We start from the raw sequence: 26530 nt of genomic DNA, 5'->3' as shown, positions 1-26530 counted from the left end.
ATGTGTTCAGTTTGTATTTATTCCCAGTTCATACTTCATTCTATGACAATCATTTATTTTTTATAATATATGCCAAAGCTTGCCTTTGTCCCCCCAAATTTTATTCAGACTCATTTATTCAAATTGTGTAAGTGAAATGAGACGTGAAAGACTTTTTTTTATGTATAATAATAATTTACATTGTTTTAAACGCTTTTCATAGCTTAAACTGATGTATTACATGAAACTCCAAAAATAGCTGCGTCGTCTGGGACGCAAAGGCAGTTTTTTTTCCACCTTTTGACCACAAGATGTCGTTAGTGTGCACCGTGTTGAAAAGCTTCGAGTAATGAACCTTTTTACGATACACTTGAGGGGAAAGCCTCGGTGCTTCACAAAGCTTCATTTCGCCATCACTAATGATCGGGACATCCCTATTAGAAACCCAGTCAGTTTGGGTCAAAATTCTTTGAAATTCAACTACTAGCATTGCAAAACACTGAATTAATAACAACATATGAAACTAAATTAAGAACATGCATCAGAAAAAATGGGAACATTAGACAATAAACAACTTGACATTGCAGTGTTGTCTAATGCCCGTTAAATCTCTTGTATTTAACCAGAAAGAACACACATGAACAAATGACTGCAACTATATGTTACTACCTCTGAAATAAAACAACATGTAGCATAACATTGATATTTTCTGGCTCATCCTGGAGCACAGGCTCTACTCTCCAGCACAATGGTGACCCACAAAACACACGATAGAAACCCTCTAAATCCCAACAGAACAAGAAACACTAACAGATCTCTCAAGATCTCAGCATCTTCACTTATTACAATCCTGACTTTATTTCATATTAAAGTTATTATTGAGAATTAACAGAGGTTTAGATGTTGATGTTTTATTGAATAAAATAATAAAGTTTGAAGTTACCGTTCTGGTGGTCAGTACTTGCTTTTGTTGAGCTCTTGACCCTTGACACTTTAACAATGGTATTTTGCAGATTGCTTTAACTGTGTGTTTCTGATGCACGTTTGTTATAACAAAAAAGAGAAAAATCCTCAGATGTTAGTCATCACAAAGTGGTTTGACTCATTGATAGCGGAGTTTGGTCTCTATCTAAAGCCAAGTTCAGACTGCGTGATTTTCAAAGTAGTCGGGTCACTGTTCTTTTCACACTGCATGACTATCTTGGCCAGCATTCAGTCGCTGCTGTGTTCAAACTGCACAATGGATCAGCGACAGAAGGTTTCACACTGCATGACTTTACAATAGGAAGAATCGCCGACAACTCTGTCTGGCACGCAAACTACATTTCACAACCAAACACACGCGAGACATGACAAGGAAACAACGCGATATCACGCGTGCAAGACCGGAGTTATTATTATTATTATTAAAAACGGTAGCCCACAAGAAGCTTGCAATACGAATTGCCTGTGCGCTGATTTGCAGCGAAAACAAAAAAAGAAAAGAAGAATATGGAGGAGGAAACGGTTGAGAGACGCGAGGAAGACATTGTGTGTTCTGCAACGAGAGTTGGAGGTAAATACATAACTTTTCTATGTGCTGCTGTTGGATGGTCAAGCAAATGTTTGTGCTTTGTTTCTGTTTGATAGAATTGTAATGTTTATGTGTACGAAGCTATAACTCCTCCCCGAACTCCCCGCTGCTCTGTATCTTGCTCTCTCATTGGCTGTCGGTCATCGCCGAAGTAGTTTTCAGTCAGAACACTTTTCACACAGCAGGATTTTGAATCGCCGACAGGTCCAGATATTTAGCATGCCAAATATCTCACGGGCATCGGCGACTAGTCTGCGATTCTCTCAGGCCGCGTCTTTGCTCATTCACACTGCGTGATTGTCACTCGCGTGAATGAGCACAGATTTGCCTGTGATTTCGGGCATTTGTCTGCGATTTTTCAATACCTGTCGGCGAGCCAAAATCGGGGCTAAAATCGTGCAGTCTGAACTCGACTTTAAGGTGTTTAATATCAGTTGTAATTTAACTCCCTCGGGTCGGCGGTCACGCCGGCGTGATCACCGCGTTTTTTTTCTAACCAGTGTGAAAGAGACTCAAAATACTCCGTCAATGTTGCACATACAATTAAGAGCTATACACCATTTTAATCTGTGGAATATCTTCTTTTTTTGTGTACACTCAGAGTAAAAACAAAATGTTGTGCTTTTTGTAAAATAAAGAAAACTAACATGATGCGTGATCTCTCGTCTCCCTCTGAACGAAGTCCAATCTGATAGTTCTCAGAAAATGAACTGTAACTATAGGTGCGTTCACGCGGCCTCGTAATTCCTGTAGTTACAAGATTCTAGCTTGTAAAAAGCGTTCACGTCCTCGTACAGCTCGTAATTACAGCTTGTAAGCTGGGAGTTTTCTGAAAGCTCCCAGATGTACCACGTGGCCGCTGTACCACCTGACCGCTGTAGATTGATTTATTAGGTGTTGATAGTGGTGCCATGGAAACGCATAATTCCCAGTCCAAGGACCAAAAGGACGTGAACAGCTCCGAATATAACGTCACGTGTTGTCATTTCAAGATTCCGGTAAATACGAGGTGACGTGAATGCAGCTTTAGTGAATACGAATGACAAAAAAATTAAACTTATGTCTAAAGAAACGTTGAAATGTCAGGTTTTAAATCATGTAAGTCAAATCGAAAACAAACATTCTGTGTTTATGTAATCTGTATGAAAAGAGAGCCATGTCAGAAATCCGTGATTCAGCTCATTATCCGCTAATGCGGCCACGCCCACGGAGCCAGCGCTATTCAGACGCAAATTCAGTCAATACATGCATTCATCGTCTCAATCGTGTATTTATTGTCTTGAAAAGTGTTTTGAATAGCCATAGTTAGCGATCTCTGGCCTCTGTTAGTTCAGTTATTTCCTGGATTGCCTATTCTTCTTTAGCATTGGCATTTGTGGACTAAAAGTGCACAGAGCGCCCTCCAGCTGCAAGTATGAATTGTAAACAGTATCCAGCATTCACAGTGACGACAATAAATAATTAATAAATACTCCTCTGTATAGAAAATTGACATAAACATGAGAATCCATCAATATTTCTCCAAATGTGCATGCTTTTAAGCTAAAAGCCTATATGAAATGCCATAGAGGTAACATAACTGTTCAGACACTTTGTATCATAGAAATGCATTATATTTTAATAATAGAATACCATTATTTTAAATTGTAATAATATTTCACAGTATTGCTGTTTTTTCTGTATGTTTGATTTACATTATGATGAGCTTGAGACATGATCAACAGAGGGTTTTTTCACAGCCTATCTGACTGAAAGGCCTCATTATTTATGCAGGTCATTAGAGCTCTTTTATGCGATTCTTTTGTCTTCTCAGGTGAGAATCACCCATTATACATGATTATTCACGCCTCCACGCATACTGTGTTTCTTGACCAAAGATGTTTTAGAAAATTTAAATCTCTCTATTGTTTTATATGAAGGAGTAGGAATGATAATTTTTACATAATTTTGAAGCAAAAACTCTAGTCTACAACCTCCAATACCCAGAAGTCTTGTGAACAAAGATTTAATATATATTTTTTGGCTTTATTTCAGTGACTTAAGTTTTTTGTTTTTTCAATAACCACGCATAAACGTTATTCCTTCAAAAATACAAACATGTACATACATGTTCCTTACATATTATTGTAGCCTAGATTGTGCTGAATACAGTGTAATGACACTTTTTCCATTAACCTCTTAACTGTCACGATCCCACTGGTGGGACGCCTCTCAGCCAGCACACCCATATAGGGCCCACATGGTTTAGCCCAGATGAAATGAACATTGTTCAGAGTGCACACTAGAGGCTGTTAAATGTAACATTGAATCAGTGTTGGATTTAATGAGATAATTAAGTAATTAATTGAGTGATGATTGAGAATTAATGAAGATAGCTGCTGTTAACAAGAAGAATGAACGAAAGAAAGAGAAACAAGAACAGAAAAAATCGAAACACTAGAACTACAACTGACTTCAGCTGCAGCCTTAGATGAAATCAACTGAAGATAAAAGAAGACTCTCTCCAGATCTCAGCAGAGGATTAAACAACTCCATATACAGAAGCTCTTATTGATAATTAAGAGAGAGCTTTTTTGTTGATGATGTTTTATAGATTTTTTTTATCTTACCATCATGGTGATCAGAGTTTACTTTAGTTGAGTAGTTTGACTTGTTTTTATAATGTCAGGGTTTCTCTGGCTGCTGTAACTGAATTAGTTATGGCAAGAAAAACAAGAGAAAACACAATCTGATGCTGTGTCTGCTTCATGATAAGAATATAATCTCTGCGCAGTGGCTTAATTCACTGATCTTATAACTGAGTTTAAAGGCAGGGTAGGTAAAAAATTTTGTTCCAAATTTGTTTAAACTTTCTATATATATCCATGCATAATTAAAATGTAAGAACTCTGATAAAAAGAGTATAAAAATCGAGTGACTCTATACCGTTTAATCTGTATTAAACACAGCTCATTATTTCCATCCAGGACGAAACATAGGATTGGCTTAGGCGACTGTCACTCTCTCGCAACCATGGCAACCACCCTTTTGCCACACATGACCTGCCCACTTGCGCGCGCACGTTTGATTTGGGGAATTCAAGAGGCATGGATCCTAGGAATACCAAAACAATGGCAGAGAAACAGCAAGCAAAATTCACAGTACCGGCCTATGCAGTTAGTGAAGGCAAACCAGGCAAAAAAAGGAAGACAGTAACAGTACAAGAAAAGGCAATGAACAAAAAGTCTTTGGATAAACAAAGAAATAAAACGCGAGTTAATATCGGTGCGGCTTTCCAGCAATGGCGAGAACTGAGGGAACTCAAGGGGCTGAAAAGTGACTCCTTGATGGCTTTATTTCTGCTGGACAGGTAAATCTTTCTTTTTGTATTTTGATCATACATATTTTTTGTTTATTTGTTCATGAAGCATGTGTCATTAGCACACATAGCTGCGTAATATAGCTAACATAACATTACTTAGCGAGCCGTAGTAGAGACGATAAATAATCTATAGGCCTAGCTCAAGATGATAGCTATAGTGTTGAATTGTGCATAATTTTGCTTTAGATAACTAAATACATGTTTAACAGATAGTAGGCCTAACGTTACTCCGCATCTAGGAACTTTTCTTAGAACTATATTTACCCTCTGTCTAACTCTTTTACCATGTTCACCTGTAAGTTTACCTGCACGTTTTTTTCGCCTTTGTTTTGTTTTTATATTCTCTACCTATGTTTACTGATGTCTTTATCTTGTATCTGTGTGTGTCGTACACACTTTGTTGTATGTGTGTGTTATTATTTTGTGTCTGCAATGCAGTTGTGAGTTGATATTTGAGTGTATGTTACTCTGTTTATCTGTAGAACAACGTATATGTTATGAATCTTACACGAAATTCATCTTCATCACAGTGTAAATGATGGTAATGGAAAAACGTGTATCATGCAACCTGTTTTTAGCTTTGCCTTATAGATAACTAGCTCGTTAGCGAATCAAAAAATATATATTTTAAACTTTACCAATATCAATATGCTAGCTTGATAGTGAGTACTAAAATACATCTTGTTTGTTTATCTTCATAATTATAAAGTTATTTTTATTACATGTGATTCTGACATGATGTCACTACATGCACTGTGCTCCTTCCTCTCCGCTCGTCTCAGGTAAATAGTGCGTCTTCCAGCTCAGTGGTCGGAGTCGCACGTTCATGCGTTTTGGGGGCGTGGCTTTGGAAGGAGCCCAGAAGGGAGGGGGTGGAGTGAATGGAAATAATGAGCTGTCTTTAAAACAGTCGTGAGAGGTCTACAGACACTCGATTTTTATACTTTCTTTTTCAGAGTACTTACATTTTAATTATGTATTGATATATAAATAAAGTTTAAACAAATTTTGAAAAAAAGTTTTTTATACATTTTTTTACCTACCCTGCCTTTAATATGAGCAATATCTTACTAACTGTGTTTTAATGTGATTCATGTAAAGATCCAGCACAGTTTTAATCAGAAAGAGTTTTAAAACAGATGGTACACTAAGCACTTTGAACTACGGCGAGATTTACTCACAAACATACATCAAGAATCAGCGTATGAATCTCAACAATGGTGACATGCTTAATGCTGCAATGCATTCTGGGGTCCATGGATGAGTTTTGCATGATGCACCCAGAATGCATTGTGGTATGAAGCATGTCACCATTGTTGAGATTCATACGCTGATTGTAGATGTCTGTGTGTGAGGAAGTTTTGCCAGAGTTTTAAAGTGTTTAGTGTACAATGCGCTTTTAAAATTCATTTTGCTTTTCTGACTAAAACTGTTTTATCATTGTATTTCTAGAAGAGTCAACACAAACTTAACATTTTATTCATATAAAGCTCAGCCATTAGATGAGTGAAATAAGCCGCTACATGACAATTATGTTCTTATCATAAAGCAGCTGATCATATTTTCTCTTGTCATTGTTGCCATAACAAACAGCTATAACAGACACAGTAAAACTAACATTAAAAAAGTTAAGAGTCAAACTGCCTAACTAAAGCAACGACTGACCTCGATCACGGTGACATCAAACAAAACTTATTTTCAACAAATCATCAACATCTAAACCTCTGGTAATTCTCAATAAGAGCTTCTGTAGATGTATGTCAGAAATAAAGTCAGTCTGGGGTGCGTTTCCCAAAGCGAACTATGGTGTACTTTAACCCCTGAGGGTTAAAGTACCAAAACTTCTGCAGTGCTGTAGTACTATAAACATTTTTTTTTTCTGTGAAGGTCATGCAGACTCACACAGACATCAAGAATCAGCGTATGAATCTCAACAAAAAAAAAACGAAAACAACAAAAAAATCAGATCAACTCACAATGTCACAAAAAAACTTTGTTGATCGACCATTTTTTTATGCTTTTTAAAGTGAAGCTATTTGATCATAATAATTCAGGATTCAGAAAATAGTTTTTCGGTTTATTTAAATTAGGATATTTTACTTTAATTCTACAGGGTTTTTTGGCTGCCATTCATTTGACCGTTTTACCATTTAACTGTTTTGTTACTGTTTAATTACTGATTATTTTTGTAATTTTACATTTGTTTGTAATTTAAGAAAACAGAAAAATACTGTATAAAAAATACAGTAAATTTTCTGTAAAAAATATGTGAATTAATGTGAATTAACACATAAAATAACAGCCGTGTTGTTAATTTACATACATTGTTTGTATTTTTACAGAGTTTTGAGTATAATTTAAAATAAAAGAAAATGACCGTAAAAAAATATTTTCAGTTATTTTCCATAAAATTAGGATTTTTTTTTTAGTGTAGGAACCATACAATTTACTGATGACTTAATTAAAAAACTGTTCTATTGCACTTCTGATTTGGCAGTGAAATTGTGAAGATGTGAAGGATTCTATGGTCCAGTTAGTATTTTCACCCCATAATGGCGGCCGCGCTACTAGAGCGCCATCTAGTGGTTGTTACCCAAAAAGTATCAAAGTGTCGCCTCTTGTGTTCTCTTTGCTTAGGCTACCTATTCTATTTTATGTAATGCGCGAATCGGTGGGCGGGGCTAAACAGGCAGGAATGAAGTAGGCGTTGATCTTCTTCTGCAGAGGCGGTGCTTGCTGCCCTTTGACGTCATAGATCCCCACTTTGTAAATCCTGTCGTTTTCTGGGTCTGGTGTCAATTAAAGCTTTTATTGAACTAACAAGGAAGTTTTCAGCTCTAAAACATACAGGATATTCTTAAAGTATGATGACAAATGATATGTAAAAAGCTCAAGGAAAATTTGATTTCTCAGTTCATGACCCCTTTAAATGAAAAGATTGAAAAAAATGATTACACAACCATCAAATAGGTGGCGATGTGCACTAAGTAGATTATGTAAATCGCTATTAAACAAAAGGAGAAGAAGGAAGTAGAATGACACGGGCTGTGTCAGAGATCTCCCCTATACCCTTAAATAGGGTACTATTTGAGGGGACAGCCATTTGTAGTGGTGTCTGAAACCATAGCAAAGAATATACATTAACAAGAAGCAACACTTAATAAAACGTTCCATTGTAACACCAGCGCCCAGCAGCGGTCCTGCGTTTCCGTCATTTTGTGGTGAAAGCGACACAAGCAACGCATCAAATGGACACAGCAATGCATCATGTATTTTAAGATCATTATGTTTGTAGCGTGACCCATTAAAATGTACAATATCTATATTTCAATTCAGACCTAGATATTATTACTATTACTCCACTAGGTCTGAAATATATTGTTTGCTGCAAACATGATGATCTTAAATGTATTAATTATTTATTTACTATTAATAAATGTGTAAAGTTGCATAAAATGTAAATACTCAATAAAGTAGGCTAACTACGTTACCTCAGATGGTTGAATGGTTGGATTCCACAACTGGTAAAATAAAACATGTATAAGACAATACAACATTTACTGTAGGAGCCATACAATTGACCCTTCGCTAAGCCACGCCTGAAAACCGCCACAGGCCAATCGTGGTTTAGCAACCGTTACTAGGCGCGGGAGGTCTGTCAAGCTTTCGAGCGAGGGAACATGCCGAAGCGTTGTGCTTATGGATTGTGTTAACCTGATACCTGGTATCCTAAAAGTTTGGACGGGGTGGTGGAATTTTTTTTCCCTTCCCGACACCTAAAACCCAAGTGGAGAAATGCTGGTGTTCTGATAATTTGTGCTGCCCTGTCAGATTTTGCTACCTCCCATTGAAACAGTAGGTAACATTAGTAAAATCTGACAAAATCCGAAAAATGCTAACGTTACCTATCAGATTGTGCTTCCAGCGTGATATTAACGTGGTCTATGAATTTATTAACATCTACACCTACCCCAACCCTGAACAGAGGTGGGTAATCCAGGGGTCAAAGAGTAAAAGTCCTGCCATATTTTTATTCCACCCACTGAAGCATTAATGAGATAAATAAGTGATTAATTGAGTGATGATTGACCATTATTGAAAACACCTGATGATAACAAGCATATAAATAATAACAATAATGTAAATCTAACTCAGAGATTGGGCTCTAAATGAGTTCAGTGATTCAGATCAAATAATGAATATGTGAAAACATAACCAACACCACCTGATCATCTTTTAACTTTGCTTGTCTGGTTGGTTTTAATGCAGTTAAAACTATCCAAACAAAATCTAATATTAAAAAGTCAAGGGTCAAGAGCTCAACTAAAACAAACCCTGACCTTGATGATGGTAACTTAAAAATTGTGATTTTCTCCTTTGGTGATTCTGCTTGTTATCATCAGGTGTCTTCAATAATGCTCAATCATCACTCAATTAATCACTTATTTATCTCATTAATGCTTCAGTGGATGGAATAAAAATATGGCAGGACTTTTACTCTTTGACCCCTGATTACCCACCTCTGGGGATGCAACAATAATTCTCAAACTCTGTTTTGTCATTTGTCATTATTGTCAAAACAGATAAGGCTTGTGATGAAGAAATTACTTATGCTGATCCAACGTTCTACAAAAGAAAAACACAAAAGTCGGTAAGAGTTTTGTTATGACTCAGATTTAGATGTGTTTTTGTGTATGTGTGCACATATTGTGTTTCTGTGTGTATGTGTGCCCTTGCGTAACAAAATATATGAGAATATACTGCAAAATTTAATGTGATATATGTAATAATGTTACATAATCACCATATATGGGAAACTAATGATTATATTTTTTCAATATGCTGCAATAAGACTGCCTTCACAGCATGCCTTGCTTCGACTGTTAAAGGAGAGTAAATGTTAAAATTAAGTGTCATTTCATGTGTTTTTCTCAATTTGAATATAGGGGAGATCTGTTAGTGTTTAATGTTCTGTTATTTTGGAATTTAAAAGGTTTTCTGTTATGTGTGTGTAACGAGTCGTGACACGACGTGGGATCTATAAGTAGGCTTTATTGGACAATGTTTGTAGTGAGACAGGCAATGGTCAAACAACAGCAGACAGGTACAGCAGTGAGCAGACAGAATCGTAGTCATAGAACAGGCAGGAGATAAGGGCAGGCAAATATCAATCATAAATCCAAGACAGATCAAAAAGTCCAAAGGATAGGCAGCAAAGAATCATACATGGGAAACAGACTGGGTCAATAACAGGCAGGCAAACACAATGACAAATTCTCAAAAATACAAACCACAGTAAAACAAGACTGTGAGGTTGAGAGTGGCTTATATAGTCCAGGTAATGCACGGCAGCTGGGTGTGGTGATTGCTGATTGGTGGAGTGAGTGCAGGTGATTGGCAGGGAGGATTATGGGAAATGGAGTCCAGGAATGACTGGAACTGTGACAGTGTGAGTTTTTGGGGTTACCATTGTGCTGAAGAGTAGAGCCTGTGGTTAGGTTTATGATTGGCCGATTATCTATAAGAATGTGTTTAACTTTGTTTAAAAAAAAAAAAAAAAAATGGTGGTTGTGTGTTCTTCAGCTCAATGATAGTCTCTCTGCTCAATACCTTAATACATGCAGATATGCTTTTGTTAAATAACTAAATATTTTGTTTAGCTAATTGTAATTTTTTTTTTTACATTATGTACTTTGATATATGTGTTTATATTACTTGAGTAAATATATGTTCAATATATTTATACCCATGCAGTACCATATCTGATCATATACATATCTCAATATTATGAAGTGTATTACTGAATATAAAAAGACATACACTCATGATATGTAAGTAAACATATTTTCACATATTTTTCAATATATTCCTTATGTATTAATCATCAGTATATTGTAGGCTAAAATACTAACACAATATATTATTCTGTATATTTTTTATTATACCGTTAAATCATTTAATATAATTACTTAACAGGTGTGAGTCTCTAAATGTCTCGTTCATACAGAAACTTTCAGTAGCGTTTGGAACACTGTCTGTATTAACGTGCAGTGAGAGTCAAGCCCATATTCTCTTACTAGTAACCATGATGACAGTGATCAATGTAATATTAAAGATGGCGACGTCCATAAAACTGAAAAGTATTATCACTTACATGACAAGAGACTAACTGAACCGTATGGAAGCCCGTTTCCGCCACTAAATAAAACATAAAAAGAGCAATTGCGAGTTTATATCTCACAATCGCGTGATATAAAGTTAGAATTCTGAGATATAAAGTTGTCCAATAAAGCCTGCTTATGGATCCCACGTCGTGTCACGATTCTTTACACACATAAATACCAGAAAACCTTTTAAATTTACTGTTAGACCTTGCTGTAGAAAAATGGCCAAATTCTGACAGCAACAAAGCATTTTCCATTAAGCAGAGGTGTATAGTCCAGGGCCCTCATTTATCAATGGTGCGTACGGACAGATTTGTGCGTAGTGAGTGCGTAAGAACAGTTTCACGCAAAGTGTGGGATTCACCAACTTGTACTTAAACGTAGAAATGTGTGTAAATATAAGCACACCTCTGAGCATGCTTACACAGATAATCTAGTGGTAGAATATTGACACTACACACAAAAATCATTTAAGAGTGTCACAGTATGCATTAAGCAATGCACATGTCCTGTGTTTCCTTTATTTATAAAACACTCAATTTATCAATTGTCTAGTTTTACACAGAGTGCGTAATTGGTGTCACTGTAAAAAAACAAAAAACAAAAAAAATGGTGGTTAAGTAAATAAAACAGAAAAACAAACAAAAAAAATAATGCAAGTTATTTAGTAGTACTCAATTTAAGCTTGTAGAAATTAAAGTGTAAATATCAACATTATAAAATTAAGTAAAACTACTCAACTTTTCTGATACTGGTGTTCCCATCATGCACTGGGCCTTGAATAATTAATGAGGTCAATTTTTTGCTGTTTTCCAGCTGTTTTTACACTGTTTTATCATTGCTTTTGTGGTTAGGTTTAGTAACTTAACATTTTGTGACATTTGGAGCTCATTTTCTACTCAAATGCCACAATCACACTCAAAAATGTTCCATCGAATGTTACCGTCATTGTATGTTGTGTACCAAGTATTGAGGTCTCTGTGTTCAACTATAGCATTACTTTTAATATATAGATATGATGTCAACACAATATCTTTCGTATTACCTGCTTAGATGTTTCTAAGTAAAAACATACACATCAACAGCATGGTTTCATTCAGTGTTATATTGTTTGTGTAAAATGTATTGCAAAAGAGTTTTAAACTAAATCAACTTTTTACTGATAAAGTTAAAGTTACTTATAATTTTACTTATCTTAGCTAAATAGAGTAACTTAAATCCATATTTGAAAATTACTTAAATAGTCTATGTGTGCAAAAATTAAGTAAACTTTATCTTTATTTTATCTTGCATTATTGGAAGACTTTGCAAACAATGTCCTCCAGAGAGCACGTTTTCCAAGATCAAGCTGATCTGCTTGGCAAGAGCTCTCTTTGCTATTATTGCTGTGAGGAAAAAACACAATCACGTGACATTTAAAGGGAAGTGTTGTCACCATATATGGTTCATTGGAGGCGTTTCCAAATGCTAATGACCGTGAACGTGAACGAGCATGGTACTTACGCACATGTGGGATTTATCAACAATGATTGCTTACTCATGTGCGTAAGAACTGCGTGCGCACGTTTGATAAATGCGGATTTTCTTGTACTTAGGCACATTCTAAATTTCATTCGTTGGACAAAATATAGAACCTTTTCTATGCACTGTTGATAAATGAGGGCCCAGGGGTCAGAAAGTAGAAGTCCTGCCATATTTTTCATTCCACCCATTGAAGCAGTGTTAAAGTTAATGAAATAATTAAGTGATAAATTGAGTGATGATTGAGCATTATTGAAGACACCTGATGATAACAAGCAGAATCACCAAAGGAGAAAATCACAATTTTTAAGCCACCATTGTGGAGATGAGTGTTTGCTTTAGTTTGGCTCTTGACCCTTGACTTTTAGTAATAGATTTGTTTGAGCTGTTAACTGAGTTGTAACAGCCAGACAAACAAAGAAAAAAGGTGATCAGGTGTTGGTTATGTTTTTACATAATCGATATTTGATCTGAATTCATTTAGAGCTCAATCTCTGAGTTAGATTTACATTAATGATTACAGCAGCACTGTGATTCTACAGCAGAAGATCAGCTTTTTCAATATAATCTGAGGGATTTTGCAAAAGGTGTTCTGATTTAAAAAAAAAAAAAAAAAAAGCTCTTTCGTTTAGAGCCACAGACATCAAGAATCATCCTGTGAATCTCAACAGTGGTGGCCATCATAAAGCATGTTGCAGTGCATTCTGGGTGCCACCCAGAGGTGGGTAATCCAGGGGTCAAAGAGTAAAAGTCCTGCCATATTTTTATTCCACCCACTGAAGCATTAATGAGATAAATAAGTGATTAATTGAGTGATGATTGAGCATTATTGAAGACACCTGATGATAACAAGCAGAATCACCAAAGGAGAAAATCACACTTTTTAAGTTACCATCACCGAGGTCAGGGTTTGTTTTAGTTGAGCTCTTGATCCTTGACTTTTTAATGTTAGATTTTGTTCAGGCAGTTTTAACTGCATTAAAGCCAACCAGACAAGCAAAGTTAAAAGATGATCAGGTGTTGTTGGTTATGTTTTCTCAAAAGCATTATTTGATCTGAATCACTGAACTCATTTAGAGCCCAATCTCTGAGTTAGATTTACATTATTGATTACAGCACAAGATCAGCTTTATCCGTACAATCTGAGGGATTTCTTAAAAGTTGTTCTGATCAAAAAAATAATAATAATCTTTTAGGCACACACAGACATCAAGAATCAGCCTGTGAATCTCAACAACGGTGACAAGCAACATATTCTGATCAACTCTGAACATTAGAAAACAAGCTACTAAAAAGTCACAGAAAAACAGCAAAATTTTAATAGTGAGAATAAAGAAAATTACTAAGACAATTCAGCTCATAATTTATTCATGCAGTAATGCATGATGGGAGGCATGGATGAATTTTGATTGGTGGCTCCCAGAATGCACTGCAACATGCTTTATGATGGCCGCCACTGTTGAGATTCACAGGATGATTCTTGATGTCTGTGTGTTTAAATGATAAAGTTGATCTTGTGCTGTAGAATCACAGTGTTGCTGTAATCAATAATATAAATCTAACTCAGAGATTGGGCTCTAAATGAGTTCAGTAAGTCAGATCAAATAATGATTATGTGAAAACATAACCAACACCACCTGATCATTTGACTAGCTGTTATAACAGCTCAAACAAAATCTAATATTAAAAAGTCAAGGGTCAAGAGCTCAACTAAAGCAAACCCTCATCTCCACGATGGTGTCTTAAAAATAGTGATTTTCTCCTTTGGTGATTCTGCTTGTTATCATCAGGTGTCTTCAATAATGGTCAATAATCACTCAATTAATCTCTTAATTATCTCATTAATGCTTCAGTGGGTGGAATAAAAATATGGCAGGACTTTTACTCTTTGAGCCCTGTATTACCCACCTCTGGTGCCACCAATCAAAATTCATCCATGGCTCCCATCATGCATTGCTGCATGAATAAATTATGAGCTGAATTGTTTTAGTAATTTCCTTTATTCTCACTATTTTATTTTTTTCTGTTTTTATGTGAGTTTTTAGTAGGTTTTTTTCTAATGTTCAGAGTTGATCTGTTTATCAGAATATGTTGCTTGTCACCGTTGTTGAGATTCACAGGCTGATTCTTGATGTCTGTGTGTGCGCCTAAAAGAATTTTTTTTTTTTTTTTGATCAGAACAACTTTTAAGAAATCCCTCAGATTGTATGGATAAAGCTGATCTTGTGCTGTAATCAATAATGTAAATCTAACTCAGAGATTGGGCTCTAAATTCAGTGATTCTGATCAAATAATGATTATGTGCAAACATAACCAACAACACCTGATCATCTTTTTTTTATTTACTTGTCTGGCTGTTATGTCTCAGTTCACAGCCCAAACAAGATCTAATATAAAGGGTCAAGGGTCAAGAGCTCAACTAAAGAAAACACTCATCTCCATGATGGTGGCTTAAAATTTGTGATTTTCTCCTTTGGTGATTCTGCTTGTTATCATCAGGTGTCTTCAATAATGCTCAATCATCACTCAATTTATCACTTAATTATCTCATTAACTTTAACACCGCTTCAGTGGGTGGAATGAAAAATATGGCAGGACTTCTACTTTCTGACCCCTGGACTATACACCTCTGGTTCCAATACTCATGCACGAGTTTTGGGAGGCATTCCCTTGAAATGAGCTGTGAAGGAGGGGGGTTGTTCTTACGCATGCGCTCATTTCAAAAACTCACTAACAGTCTTTGGTTTCTCAGTCGATGAAAAGATCCTCTGTATCACCTTTAACCCGGTAAGGTCCGGAGGAGCACTCAATGCACACTCACGAGCCGATTTGTCGACAAAGAATATACATTTTATTAACAATAATAGCAACCTTGTGGCATCGTCACATTTTTGGTATCCTGATTACACACACTGGTTATTTCATTACAGTCTACAGTGCACACACTCTAAAAAGGAAACCCAATACACATTCAAACCTCACAGCAAACAATAAATAGTGTAAGATATCATATACACAGCACACTTCATTAGAAACCTCTTAGCATAAATCCCTTGTTCTCTACGTGATAACCAGTACAAACAATCAGTACACAGCATTTAAAGGGACATCAGCACACGCGACTGAGCACAAAGACAATACACAAATAGATAAATGAATAAAACAGTTTCGGACTTCCCTGTCCGTGTCCGACGGCACCCCGCCGTCACTGCGAAGACACACACTTCCCCTCCGCGGAACGATTAGAGAAAGTGTTCTCAGGATGAAGCCTGCCGGCGTCCACCTATGTTCCTTTCCTCTCTAACTAGATGTTACCCACACAGCAGGGGACTCCTAGGCGGATCCGCATTCAAGTCGCCAAATCCGCATGACTGTCACATCCGTTTTTGACGCCGCCCAGAGGATCAGGTCCGCATCCGGGCGGCACCATAAATTCTACTGTCAATCAGCGGATCTTGAGCGGACCCATGTCGGATCCGCGGACGCGCACGCGCCTTTACTGTAACGGTTGTATCAATTTGCGGGTCCCAAACTTGATCCGCTTTCGTTGCGGATCCGTCACTGCGCGCAAGTGGACTCCGATACGGGTCCGTTCGCAGCAGAGGTGGAAAGTCCAGGGGTCAGAAAGTAAAAGTCCTGCCATATTTTTTTTTCCACCCACTGAAGCATTAATGTCTGGTTAGTTTTAATGCAGTTAAAACTGCCCAAGTAAATTCTTATGTTAAAAAGTCAAGGGTCAAGAGCTCAACTAAAACAAACCATGACCTCTGTGATGGTGTCTTAAAAATTTTGATTTTCTCCTTTGGTGATTCTGCTTGTTATCATCAGGTGTCTTCAATAATGCTCAATCATCACTAAATTAATCACTTAATTATCCCATTAACTTTAACACTGCTTCAGTGGGTGGAAAAAAAATATATCAGGACTTTTACTTTCTGAGCCCTGGACTTTCCACCTCTGCGCGATACCTCCGCGGTGGATCCGCCACGGAGTCCTTTTGCTGTGTGGGTACCCACTATCTACCTCCGGGTCAATAAGTGGTACCCCGGTTTTCTTCGGCGCTGGTGGTGCTAGCCAGCCACGAGCACCACAAAACGACCCCCTTTTTCCCCCGCGGACCCTGCAGGCTCCAATACAGCTCAACGTGTCTTCAACAATTCATTATCAGAAAAGACCTCCATTATTGTGTCATCAGTGTTGCTAATTGCCGATACCTAATTTTACGGAGAGAAAAGTCACAAAAAACATCTGTGGTCGAATATAAACGAGAAAGCAGGAATTCTTTAATGAATTCATCTCATTATAATGGTCGGGGGATGATCTTTGTCTTAAATGCGCTTGGACACGAGTGTTAAAGATACTAAAATTAATACAATACATAAAAAATGCATACATGTACACTTATTAATGTGTTTATTGTTGATGTGAGTTTTTTTTAAAATTATTTTATATATGGTTAGTTTAATGAACACGGTTAAGGAAAATCAAATCTATATTTATTGCAATAATATAAGCTACCATCAATACTGAAGCTGACATGGAGGTATGTATAATTACAAACTAAAGTCACTATGACTGTTATCTATTTCTAAAGTAAGCTACATAAATGTATGTGACAAAGTTTCTGCGACAGCTCTTTGACGTGATTCGTCGGTGTTCAAATTCCTCGCTTCATTTCGTTCTCTCCTTGTTTAGTGCACTTAACCATAGACATTATGCACTAACTACCATGCATTATGTAGGCTATGGATTCGAGAATCAGTAAACAAGTGAGCGATTTTGGAGTCGACTCCCCATCACTAATGTTCATACAGGCAGTGTTCCAAACACTACTGTAAGTTGCTGTGTGAACGAGACATTTCGAGACTCACACCTGTAAGTAAATGTCAATCCCAAAAAACGACTGTGTGAACATGGCCATATATTAGGAAATATATTTTCTTTGCGCAAGGGTGTGTAATGGTCATTAATGCTATTAATATACACAGATATGCACGTGTGTTTGCGTTTTCTTTCAGAGAGTTCAAGAGGAGGAGGTGGTGTACGCAGGAGTCGCCGTGAGACGCTGATCAAACTCTTGATTAAAGGGATAGAAAATTTTATGTTTATCTGCTTACCCCCAGTGCATTCATGATGTAGGTGACTTTGTTTCTTCAGTAGAACACAAATGATGATTTTTAACTCCAACCGCTGCCGTCTGTCAGTCTTATAATGCGAGTGAATTGGAACTCGAACAATAAGAGTCGAAAAAACTTGCATAGACAAATCCAAATGAAACCCTGCAGCTCGTGACGACACATTGATGTCCTAAGACACGAAACGATCGGTTTGTGTGAGAAACCGAACAGTATTTATATCATTTTTTACCTTTAATACACCACTATGTCCAACTGCTTTCAGCATTCACTTTGTGAGGTCTGATCGCGCTCTGACAACGGAAGTAATGTCTCGTGCTTATACTTCAATGAGTGCTAGACATCACTGCCGTTGTCAGAGCGTGATCAGACCTCACTAAATGAATGCTGAACGCAGTTGGTGTTTTAAAGGTAAAAAATTATATAAATGCTGTTCGGTTTCTCGCACAAACCGATTGTTTTGTGTCTTAGGACATCAATGTGTCGCCACGAGCCGCAGGGTTTCATTTGGATTTGTCTATGCAAGTTTTATTACTCTTATTGTTCGAGTTTCCATTCACTCGCATTATTTGACTGACAGACGGCAGCGGTTGGAGTTAAAAATCATCATTTGTGTTCTACTGAAGAAAAAAAGTCACCTACATCTTGGATGCACTGGGGGTAAGCAGATAAACATCAAATTTTCATTTTTGGGTGAACTATCCCTTTAAACTGTGATTCTGTTTAAGGGTTACCAACTGGTGGATTCCTGTATTAGTGTGGATGTTTTTTTTTTTTTGTGAATTTTAGTATATGCATATTTTATATCACAGGAATCACATATTTTGAGAAACCCTTGTTTAAAGTGTGAAATGTTGATATACAGTATATACATTTAAAATTCTTCATATTATTGATTTGTGCTTTATGTTCCTTTTGTAATACATTCAAATAAACATTTATTTTTCACCCTCATTATTGTGATCTGGGACAAAATAACTTTAGGATTGCAAATACCAACAAAACACTACACATGCTTTTGTAATATGTTGTTCAACTCTGGCTTTGTATTAATTATTGTCAGAGGTGGGTAATCCAGGGGTCAAAGAGTAAAAGTCCTGCCATATTTTTATTCCATCCACTGAAGCATTAATGAGATAAATAAGTGATTAATTGAGTGATGATTGAGCATTATTGAAGACACCTGATGATAACAAGCAGAATCACCAAAGGAGAAAATCACAATTTTTAAGTTACCATCATCGAGGTCAGGGTTTGTTTTAATTGAGCTCTTGACCCTTGACGTTTTAATATTAGATTTTGTTTGGGCAATTTTAACTGCATTAAAACCAACCAGAAAAGCAAAGTTAAAATATGATCAGGTGGTGTTGGTTGTGTTTTTACATAATCATTATCTAACTCTGAGTTAGATTTACAGCAGCACTGTGATTCTACAGCACAAGATCAACTTCATCAATACAATTTTTTTTTTAGAGTTCTTATTTTTTTTTTAAAAACAAACAAAAGCAGAGCTCATTTAAACACACAGACATCAAGAATCATCCTGTGAATCTCAACAGTGGTGAGAGTAATAAAGCATGTTGCAATGCATTCTGGGTCCCACCAATCAAAATTCATCCATGCCTCCCATCATGCATTGCTGCATGAATAAATTATGACCTGAATTGTCTTAGTAATTTTTTTTATTCTCACTATTAAAATTTTGCTGTTTTTCTGTGACTTTTAGTAGCTTGTTTTCTAATGTTCAGAGTTGATCTGTTGATCAGAATATGTTGCTTGTTACCGTCGTTGAGATTCATAAGATGATTCTTGATGTCTGTGTGTGCCTAAAATACTTTTTTTTGTGGTAAGAACAACTTTTTTTTTTAAATTCTGTATTGTAAAAGCTGGTCTTCTGCTGTAGAATCACAGTGCTGTTGTACTCGATGATGGTGGCTTAAAAATTGTGATTTTCTCCTTTGGTGATTCTGCTTGTTATCATCAGGTGTCTTCAATAATGCTCAATCATCACTCAATTAATCACTTATTTATCTCATTAATGCTTCAGTGGGTGGAATAAAAATATGGCAGGACTTTTACTCTTTGACCCCTGGATTACCCACCTCTGATTATTGTTGATATACAATTACATTGATTAATTAAAAACACACTGTTAAACAGTTATAGAAAGATGTTGACCAATGGAGTGGGGGAAAAAACGTAGAGTGTTAAATGTGAAGCTGAGAAGGAAAAAAAAAAAACTCACCACTGTCACACAGTTGAGAATATAAACATGTTAAATATATGTTAAATATAAAAACACATATAAACTTTAGTCAGTTCTTTACTTTATATTCCACTCTGCTCTAGGTGTGATCTTTATCTCTTATCATGACTATTAGCACGTTTGCATTCATGGATGTTGAACCTCACACGTTTCAGATGTTTGGCCTGATCAAGTCTCTCATTGTCCTTTAGCTGTTAAAATCATTGTTTAGTTCAGTCAGTGTTTCTCTCCACAAACCATAATGAACCTCCACACACCAACTAACCCTTACGGAACAAAAATATATGGGAATATACCATAATTCCATTATTTTGGAATTTAAAAGGTTTTCTGGTACACTGTAAAAAAATTGCTGTAAGAGATCCACTTTTCTGCAGAGTTTAGCTCCAACCCTAAAAGTTAATGAGATAATTAAGTGATTAATTAGAGGAAGATTAAGCATTAATGATGAACACATGCTGTTAACAAACAGAATCACTGTAGGACAGAGGAACACAAGAACTACAACTGACTTCAACCTGTGATGGAATTTTTTAATTAATCATATAACATTATCCCATTATTGAAGACATCTGATGATAACAAGCAGAATCACCAAAGGAGAAAGTCATAATTTTTAAGCCACCATCACAGAGATCAGAGTTTGCTTTAGTTGGGCTCTTGATCCTTGACTTTTTAATGTTAGAATTTGTTTGGACTGCTGTAACTAAGTAAAAACAGCCAGACAAGAAAAGCTAATATGTGGTGTTGGTTATGGGTCTGTGTATCTTTTGGTCATTCTTTTTTTTTTTTTTTTATTTAATAATGAAATCGAAAAATGATCAATCGACAAGGCTTTCTTCTGTGTGTCCATAAATTTGGCGTGTTTATCTCAGAAATATTATCTCAGATATAATAATTTATTTTGCACCTGCACTCACAACTACCTAATAGCCAACACCTTTGACACACTGCCTGTTTTATTATTGCTGACCACCATCGTAGTTTATGTTCACAGCACATCTATTATAGTTCTATTATGATTTTTATTCATACAACAGATGGATATCATAATGCCGTTATCTCACAGAATGTTTCAGTGATTGACTTTAGCGAAATATGAATTTGACAATTTTAAGGTGAACATCTTTGGGTTATATGAATAAAACCCTGAAATAAGACTTTGTACAATAAACCAGAGATGAAAGGTTTTCATACACTGTTAGACCTTGCCGTTTTTCAAAAAAAAAAAAACACAGCAGTGTAATTTAGACACACACAGATATAAAAAATCAGCACATGAATCTCAACAATGGTGGCAATAAAAAAGGATCATTCAGCATTCATCATAATTTATTCATGCTGCAGTGCATGCTGGGAGTTTTGTACTATGCTGGCACCCAGGATGCATTGAACTGTGTTCAAATCACACCCTATACCCTCATTCACTATTCCCTACATTAGTTCACTAATATAGTACACTAATATCACTATTATGACTGCAATATTGCAGTTATCATCATGGTGACCAGTGTCTGCTTTAGTTGGGCTCTTCACTCTTTCACATTAGCGTTCTCTGGCTGCACTGTTAGACCTTGCCAGGCTTTTTTACAGTAAAATACTGGCAACACTGTTGCCAGTAATTTACTGTAATCTACAGTATGTTACTGTAAAGATACCATACACTAAATTAAAACTCATGTTAACTTATTTCATTTGCAGAAATCAACTCCCTCAAATTGTCAGAGAACCATCAAAATTTACAAACTAATTTTTACTATATGCTAATAATGTGAGCATATTATTACTATGAACTTATTTTTTCAAAGTTCAATAAAAACATTTTAAATAAAAAGATTTTCACTGCACCAGTAACTACACAGTCACCATATGTTAAATAAAACAACATGCAGCATATAATCAATGCCTAGATCTTCTCCTGAACCTAAGCACAGGCTCTACTCTTCAGCACAATGGTGACCCACAAAACTCAATTTTACAGTAAACTACTTGCAACAGTGTTGCCAGTATATAACAGTTTTTTAACTTACAGTTTGTTACTGTTAAAATACATTTTGGGGGTGTGTCTTTTTATCTTACACCTTTTTAACCCTTTCAACCCCACAGGAACATCCTCTAGTGTCCACACTACAGAGTAAAAGTAACATTGACGCTGTGTTGCAGTGAGATAATTAAATTAATATTTAAGAGATGATTGAGCATTAATGATAAACACCTGCTGTTAACAAGCAGAACCACTGAAAAGAGGAACAAGAACGGAATAAATACGAGCAGAAACTACAACTATGAGCAGAACTACAACTGTCTTCCAACCATTACACATTATTACACTTATTACTGACCAGATTAACTTTATTACTACAAAAGATCTTATTGAGAATTAACAGAAGTTTAGATGTTGATATTTTGTTGAAAATGTTTGGTTTGATGTTACCATTGAGGAGAATAGTGATGGCTTTAGTTGAGCCCTTGACTTTTTGTACATAAGTTTTTTTTTTTCCTCTGGCTGCTTAAACTGTTTTTAATGAAAAAGGATCATTCAGCATTCATCATCATTTATTCATGCTGCAGTGCATGCTGGGAGTTTTGTACTATGCTGGCATCCAGCACGCATTGCAACATTAAACTTTTGGATGTCACCATTGTTGAGATTCATATTCTGATTGTTGATGTCTGTGTGTGTCGAAGTTATGCAGGAGCTCAAAATATTTTATGCATTATAAGGACTTATATATTCTCCTAAATAACTGAACTGTTGCTGGTTCATATGCTGCTGAGTCACAGATATAGTATAATAAAGATAAAATACCCATTAAATCAAAGACTAAACACAGAAAGAGATCAGTGAATCAGTGCTTCCCAAACCTGTCCTGGAGGACCCCCAGCCCTGCACATTTTGTATGTCTCCCTATTTCTGACATACCCATTTCAGGTCTTGCAGTTTCTACTAATGAGCTCATGAGTTGAATCAGGTGTGATAGATGAGGGAGACATACAAAATGTGCAGGGCTGGGGGTCCTCCAGGACAGGTTTGGGAACCACTGCAGTGAATTAAGCAAGTCCAAGATGATTACAGCATCATCACAACAGCCAAAAAACCTGATCAGCTCCATGTTGGCTTTTTCCTGCCATAACAAATGTGTTTTATAAACACTCAGTTACAGCAGCCAGAGAACACTAATGTTAAAGAGTCAAGAGCCCAACTAAAGCAGACACTGGTCACCACGATGGTGACTGCAAACTTCAATACATTTTTATTTTCAATAAAACATCAACATCCAAATCTGTTAATTCTCAACAAGAACCTCTGTACATGTATGAAAGAAATAATGTCAAACTGGTTTGTGAACTGGTTTCACACTCAGTGTGGCTGAAGTCAGTTGTAGTTCTTGTGTTTCTGCTCATCTCTTCTCTTTTTTCTTGTCTTGTTTCTCTGTCCTTCAGTGATTCTGCTTATCAGGTGTTAATCAGTGTCTGAATTCACTCACTTCTTTTCATTCACTCTGTCAAGTGGACTATATTAGTGAACTAATATAGGGAATAGTGAATGAGGGTATAGGGTGTGATTTGAACACAGCCTCTGAGTGTCGACTTTGAGCGATGTTAACTCACAGTATATTCCTGTAGGCTATTTTATCGAAAATGACAAATATTACCCAGAATGCATTGTTTTCTACAGTATATTACTGTTTTAATGTAAAATGGTTTGTTACTGTCAGAATTTGGCCGTTTTTCTACAGCAAGGTCTAACAATGTGCTGTAACTGAGTGTTTATAAAACACATTTGTTATGACAGGAAAAAGCCAACATGAAACTGATCAGACTTTTTAGCTGTTGTAAAGACGCTGTAATCATCCTGGACTTTAATGCACTGATCTCTTTCTGTGTCTAGTCTGTTGATTATACTATGTCCATGATTCAACTTCATAAGAACCAGGAACATTAAAGTTATCAGTTATTTAGAAAAACATAGAAATCCCATGTCGCATAAAATATTTTGAGTTCCTGCATAACTTGGACAGCAGAGACATCAGCAATCAGAATATGAATCTCAACAATGGTGACATGCTTCATGGTGCAATGCATTCTGAGTGCATCATACGAAACCTATCCATGGCTCCCAGAATGCATTGCACCATTGAAGCATGTCACCATTGTTGAGATTCATACACTGATTCTTCATGTCTGTGTGCGAGTAAAACTCTCAGGAGCCCAAAATATGTAAATGGTGTGTTATAATATTCTGTATTACGTTTGATGTTCTGATTAAATTCTATTACTCTCTTGCTGTAGAATCATAACAATAAAACAGAATTAATAACATACTACTTGTATAAACCTCCCACATAATATCAATGAGTTAAGCCAATATATGATGATTATATTCTTATCATCAATCAGCTTACAGCATCTGATTATGTTTTCTCTTGCTGTTCTCGCCATAACAAACAGACACAGTTGTCAAAAGAAAACTAATGTTAAAAAGTCAAGAGCCTGACTAAAGCACACACTGATCGCCACAATGGTAACATCAAATCAAACTATTACTTTCAAATAAGTAATCAACATCTAAGCCTCTTCTTAATTCTTAATACGAACTTCTGTAGATGTCTGACAGAAATAAAGTCAGTCTGGTTAGTAATAAGTGAAGCTAATGTTGTTTGTGGAGTTGTTTAATCAGATCTTGAGAGATGTAATGTATTTTATCTTCAGTTGATTTCATCCAAGGCTGTGGCTGGAAGTAGTTCTTGTGTTTCTCTTTCCTTCAGTGATTCTGCTTGTTAACAGCAGGTGTTCTTCACTAATACAAAATCATTATTCAATCACTTAATTATCTCATTACCTCCAACACTGATTAAGTGTTACATTAAACAGCCTGTAGTGTGCACACTAATCAGTGTTCATTTCATCTGGGCAAGTCCATGTGGGGCCTACATGGAAACTGGTAGTCACTTTGCAGAAACGTGCAAAACTGGGGTCAGTTTCCCGAAAGCATCGTTAGCCAACTATGGTCGTAAGTCCCATTGAACTCTATTGGTAACGAGGGAACTTGCGACCATAGTTCGCTTTGGGAAACGCACCCCTGGCTGGGTCCCAGTTAGATAGCCCAGGTCAAACCCATTTGGGCCCCACATGGCTCTGCTGGCTGGGCGCAAGTCAACATAACTTTCTAATGAGATCAGAAAGAAGTTCGAAAGCACTTGTTAGAATGCGCTCAATGCACGAAACTTACTTTTAGCGCTAGGTAGCGTTAAGTGCCTATTACCAACACAATCCAATCTGAGTTTAATACATGTTCGACCGGACATAATAACAGTTATTTGTGTTTGTGCACGTGATAGCAGGAATAAATGTATACACACATGACGGCAAAGCGCAAATCGAGTTACCCTCCCACTTCTGCTAATATTACTGAGATATCTTACTGCAACTATCTGTTTCTGCTTCTTTATCATATTTATAGTGTGTGATTTATAAATTACCTTATATCCTACATCACATATTTGATTTTGGACGTCTGGTCACTTTATATCTTATATCAGAATATTATATAACTGTTAAGCCTATGAATATTAAAATGCACTGAACAATGTGTCCTGTATCATAGCTACATGAATGACCTTTGCAGCAAAAAAAACCCGCGTCAAAATCAGTTAGGTATTCAGTGAGATATGATTAATTAAATGCGCTAATTGCACCTGCCCAGCGGGCAATTGATGTCAAATAGACATCAAATTGATGTCAAACAGTCATCAAAGAATTGGTCAAAAATGCAAATCAAATTGATGTCAAAACTTCCCACACAGCAAAAGGACTCCATGGCGGATCCACCGCGGAGGTATCGCGCAGAGGTGGAAAGTCCAGGGCTCAGAAAGTAAAAGTCCTGCCATATTTTTTTTTCCACCCACTGAAGCAGCGTTAATGTTAATGAGATAATTAAGTGATTAATTGAGTTATGATTGAGCATTATTGAAGACACCTGATGATAACAAGCAGAATCACCAAAGGAGAAAATCACAATTTTTAAACACCATCACAGAGGTCAAGGTTTGCTTTAGTTGGGCTCTTGACCCTTGACTTTTTAATATTAGATCTTGTTTGGGCTGCTGTAACTGAGTTGTAACAGCCAGACAAGCAAAGAAAAAAAGGATGGTCAGGTGTTGTTGGTTATGTTATCACATAATCATTATTTAATCTGAATCGCTGAACTCATTTAGAGCCCTAGTTAGATTTACTTTATTGATTACAGCAGCGCTGCGAATCTACAGCATGAGATCCAGTTTTCTTCTAAAGTTGTTTCATAAAAAAAAGGCTCTTATTTAGACACAGAGATCAAGAATCAGCCTGTGAATCTCAACAATGGTGAGAATAATTAAGCATGTTGCAGTGCATTCTGGGTGCCACCAATCAAAACTCATCCACAGCTCCCATCATGCATTGCTGCATGAATAAATTATGAGATGAATTTGTCTTAGTAATTTTCTTTATTCTCACTATTTAAATTTTGCTGTTTTCTGTGACTTTTTAGTA

The 26530-nt window shown here is 36.4% G+C and overlaps 1 protein-coding gene across 4 annotated transcripts in view; it reads left to right on the top strand.

Moving 5' to 3' along the window:
* The window catches only part of LOC125263456, a 31762-nt gene extending 14004 nt beyond the window's left edge, over positions 1–17758 (top strand). For 3 of the 4 annotated variants that reach the window (XM_048182444.1, XM_048182443.1, XM_048182442.1), the window contains 2 exons: positions 9497–9564; positions 17617–17758. In XM_048182444.1, coding sequence (XP_048038401.1) covers positions 9497–9564; positions 17617–17667 — 119 coding nt within the window. In that variant the 3' untranslated portion in view covers positions 17668–17758. The remainder of the gene's footprint in view (positions 1–9496; positions 9565–17616) is intronic. The other variant, XM_048182445.1, reaches the window with a different exon arrangement.
* Positions 17759–26530: the final 8772 nt, after the last annotated feature.

Source organism: Megalobrama amblycephala, linkage group LG2 (assembly GCF_018812025.1).
Source record: "Megalobrama amblycephala isolate DHTTF-2021 linkage group LG2, ASM1881202v1, whole genome shotgun sequence".
Taxonomy (NCBI): Eukaryota; Metazoa; Chordata; class Actinopteri; order Cypriniformes; family Xenocyprididae; genus Megalobrama; species Megalobrama amblycephala.
The sequence above is the reverse complement of the archived record's forward strand: the minus strand, read 5'-3'. Positions and strand labels throughout refer to the sequence as shown.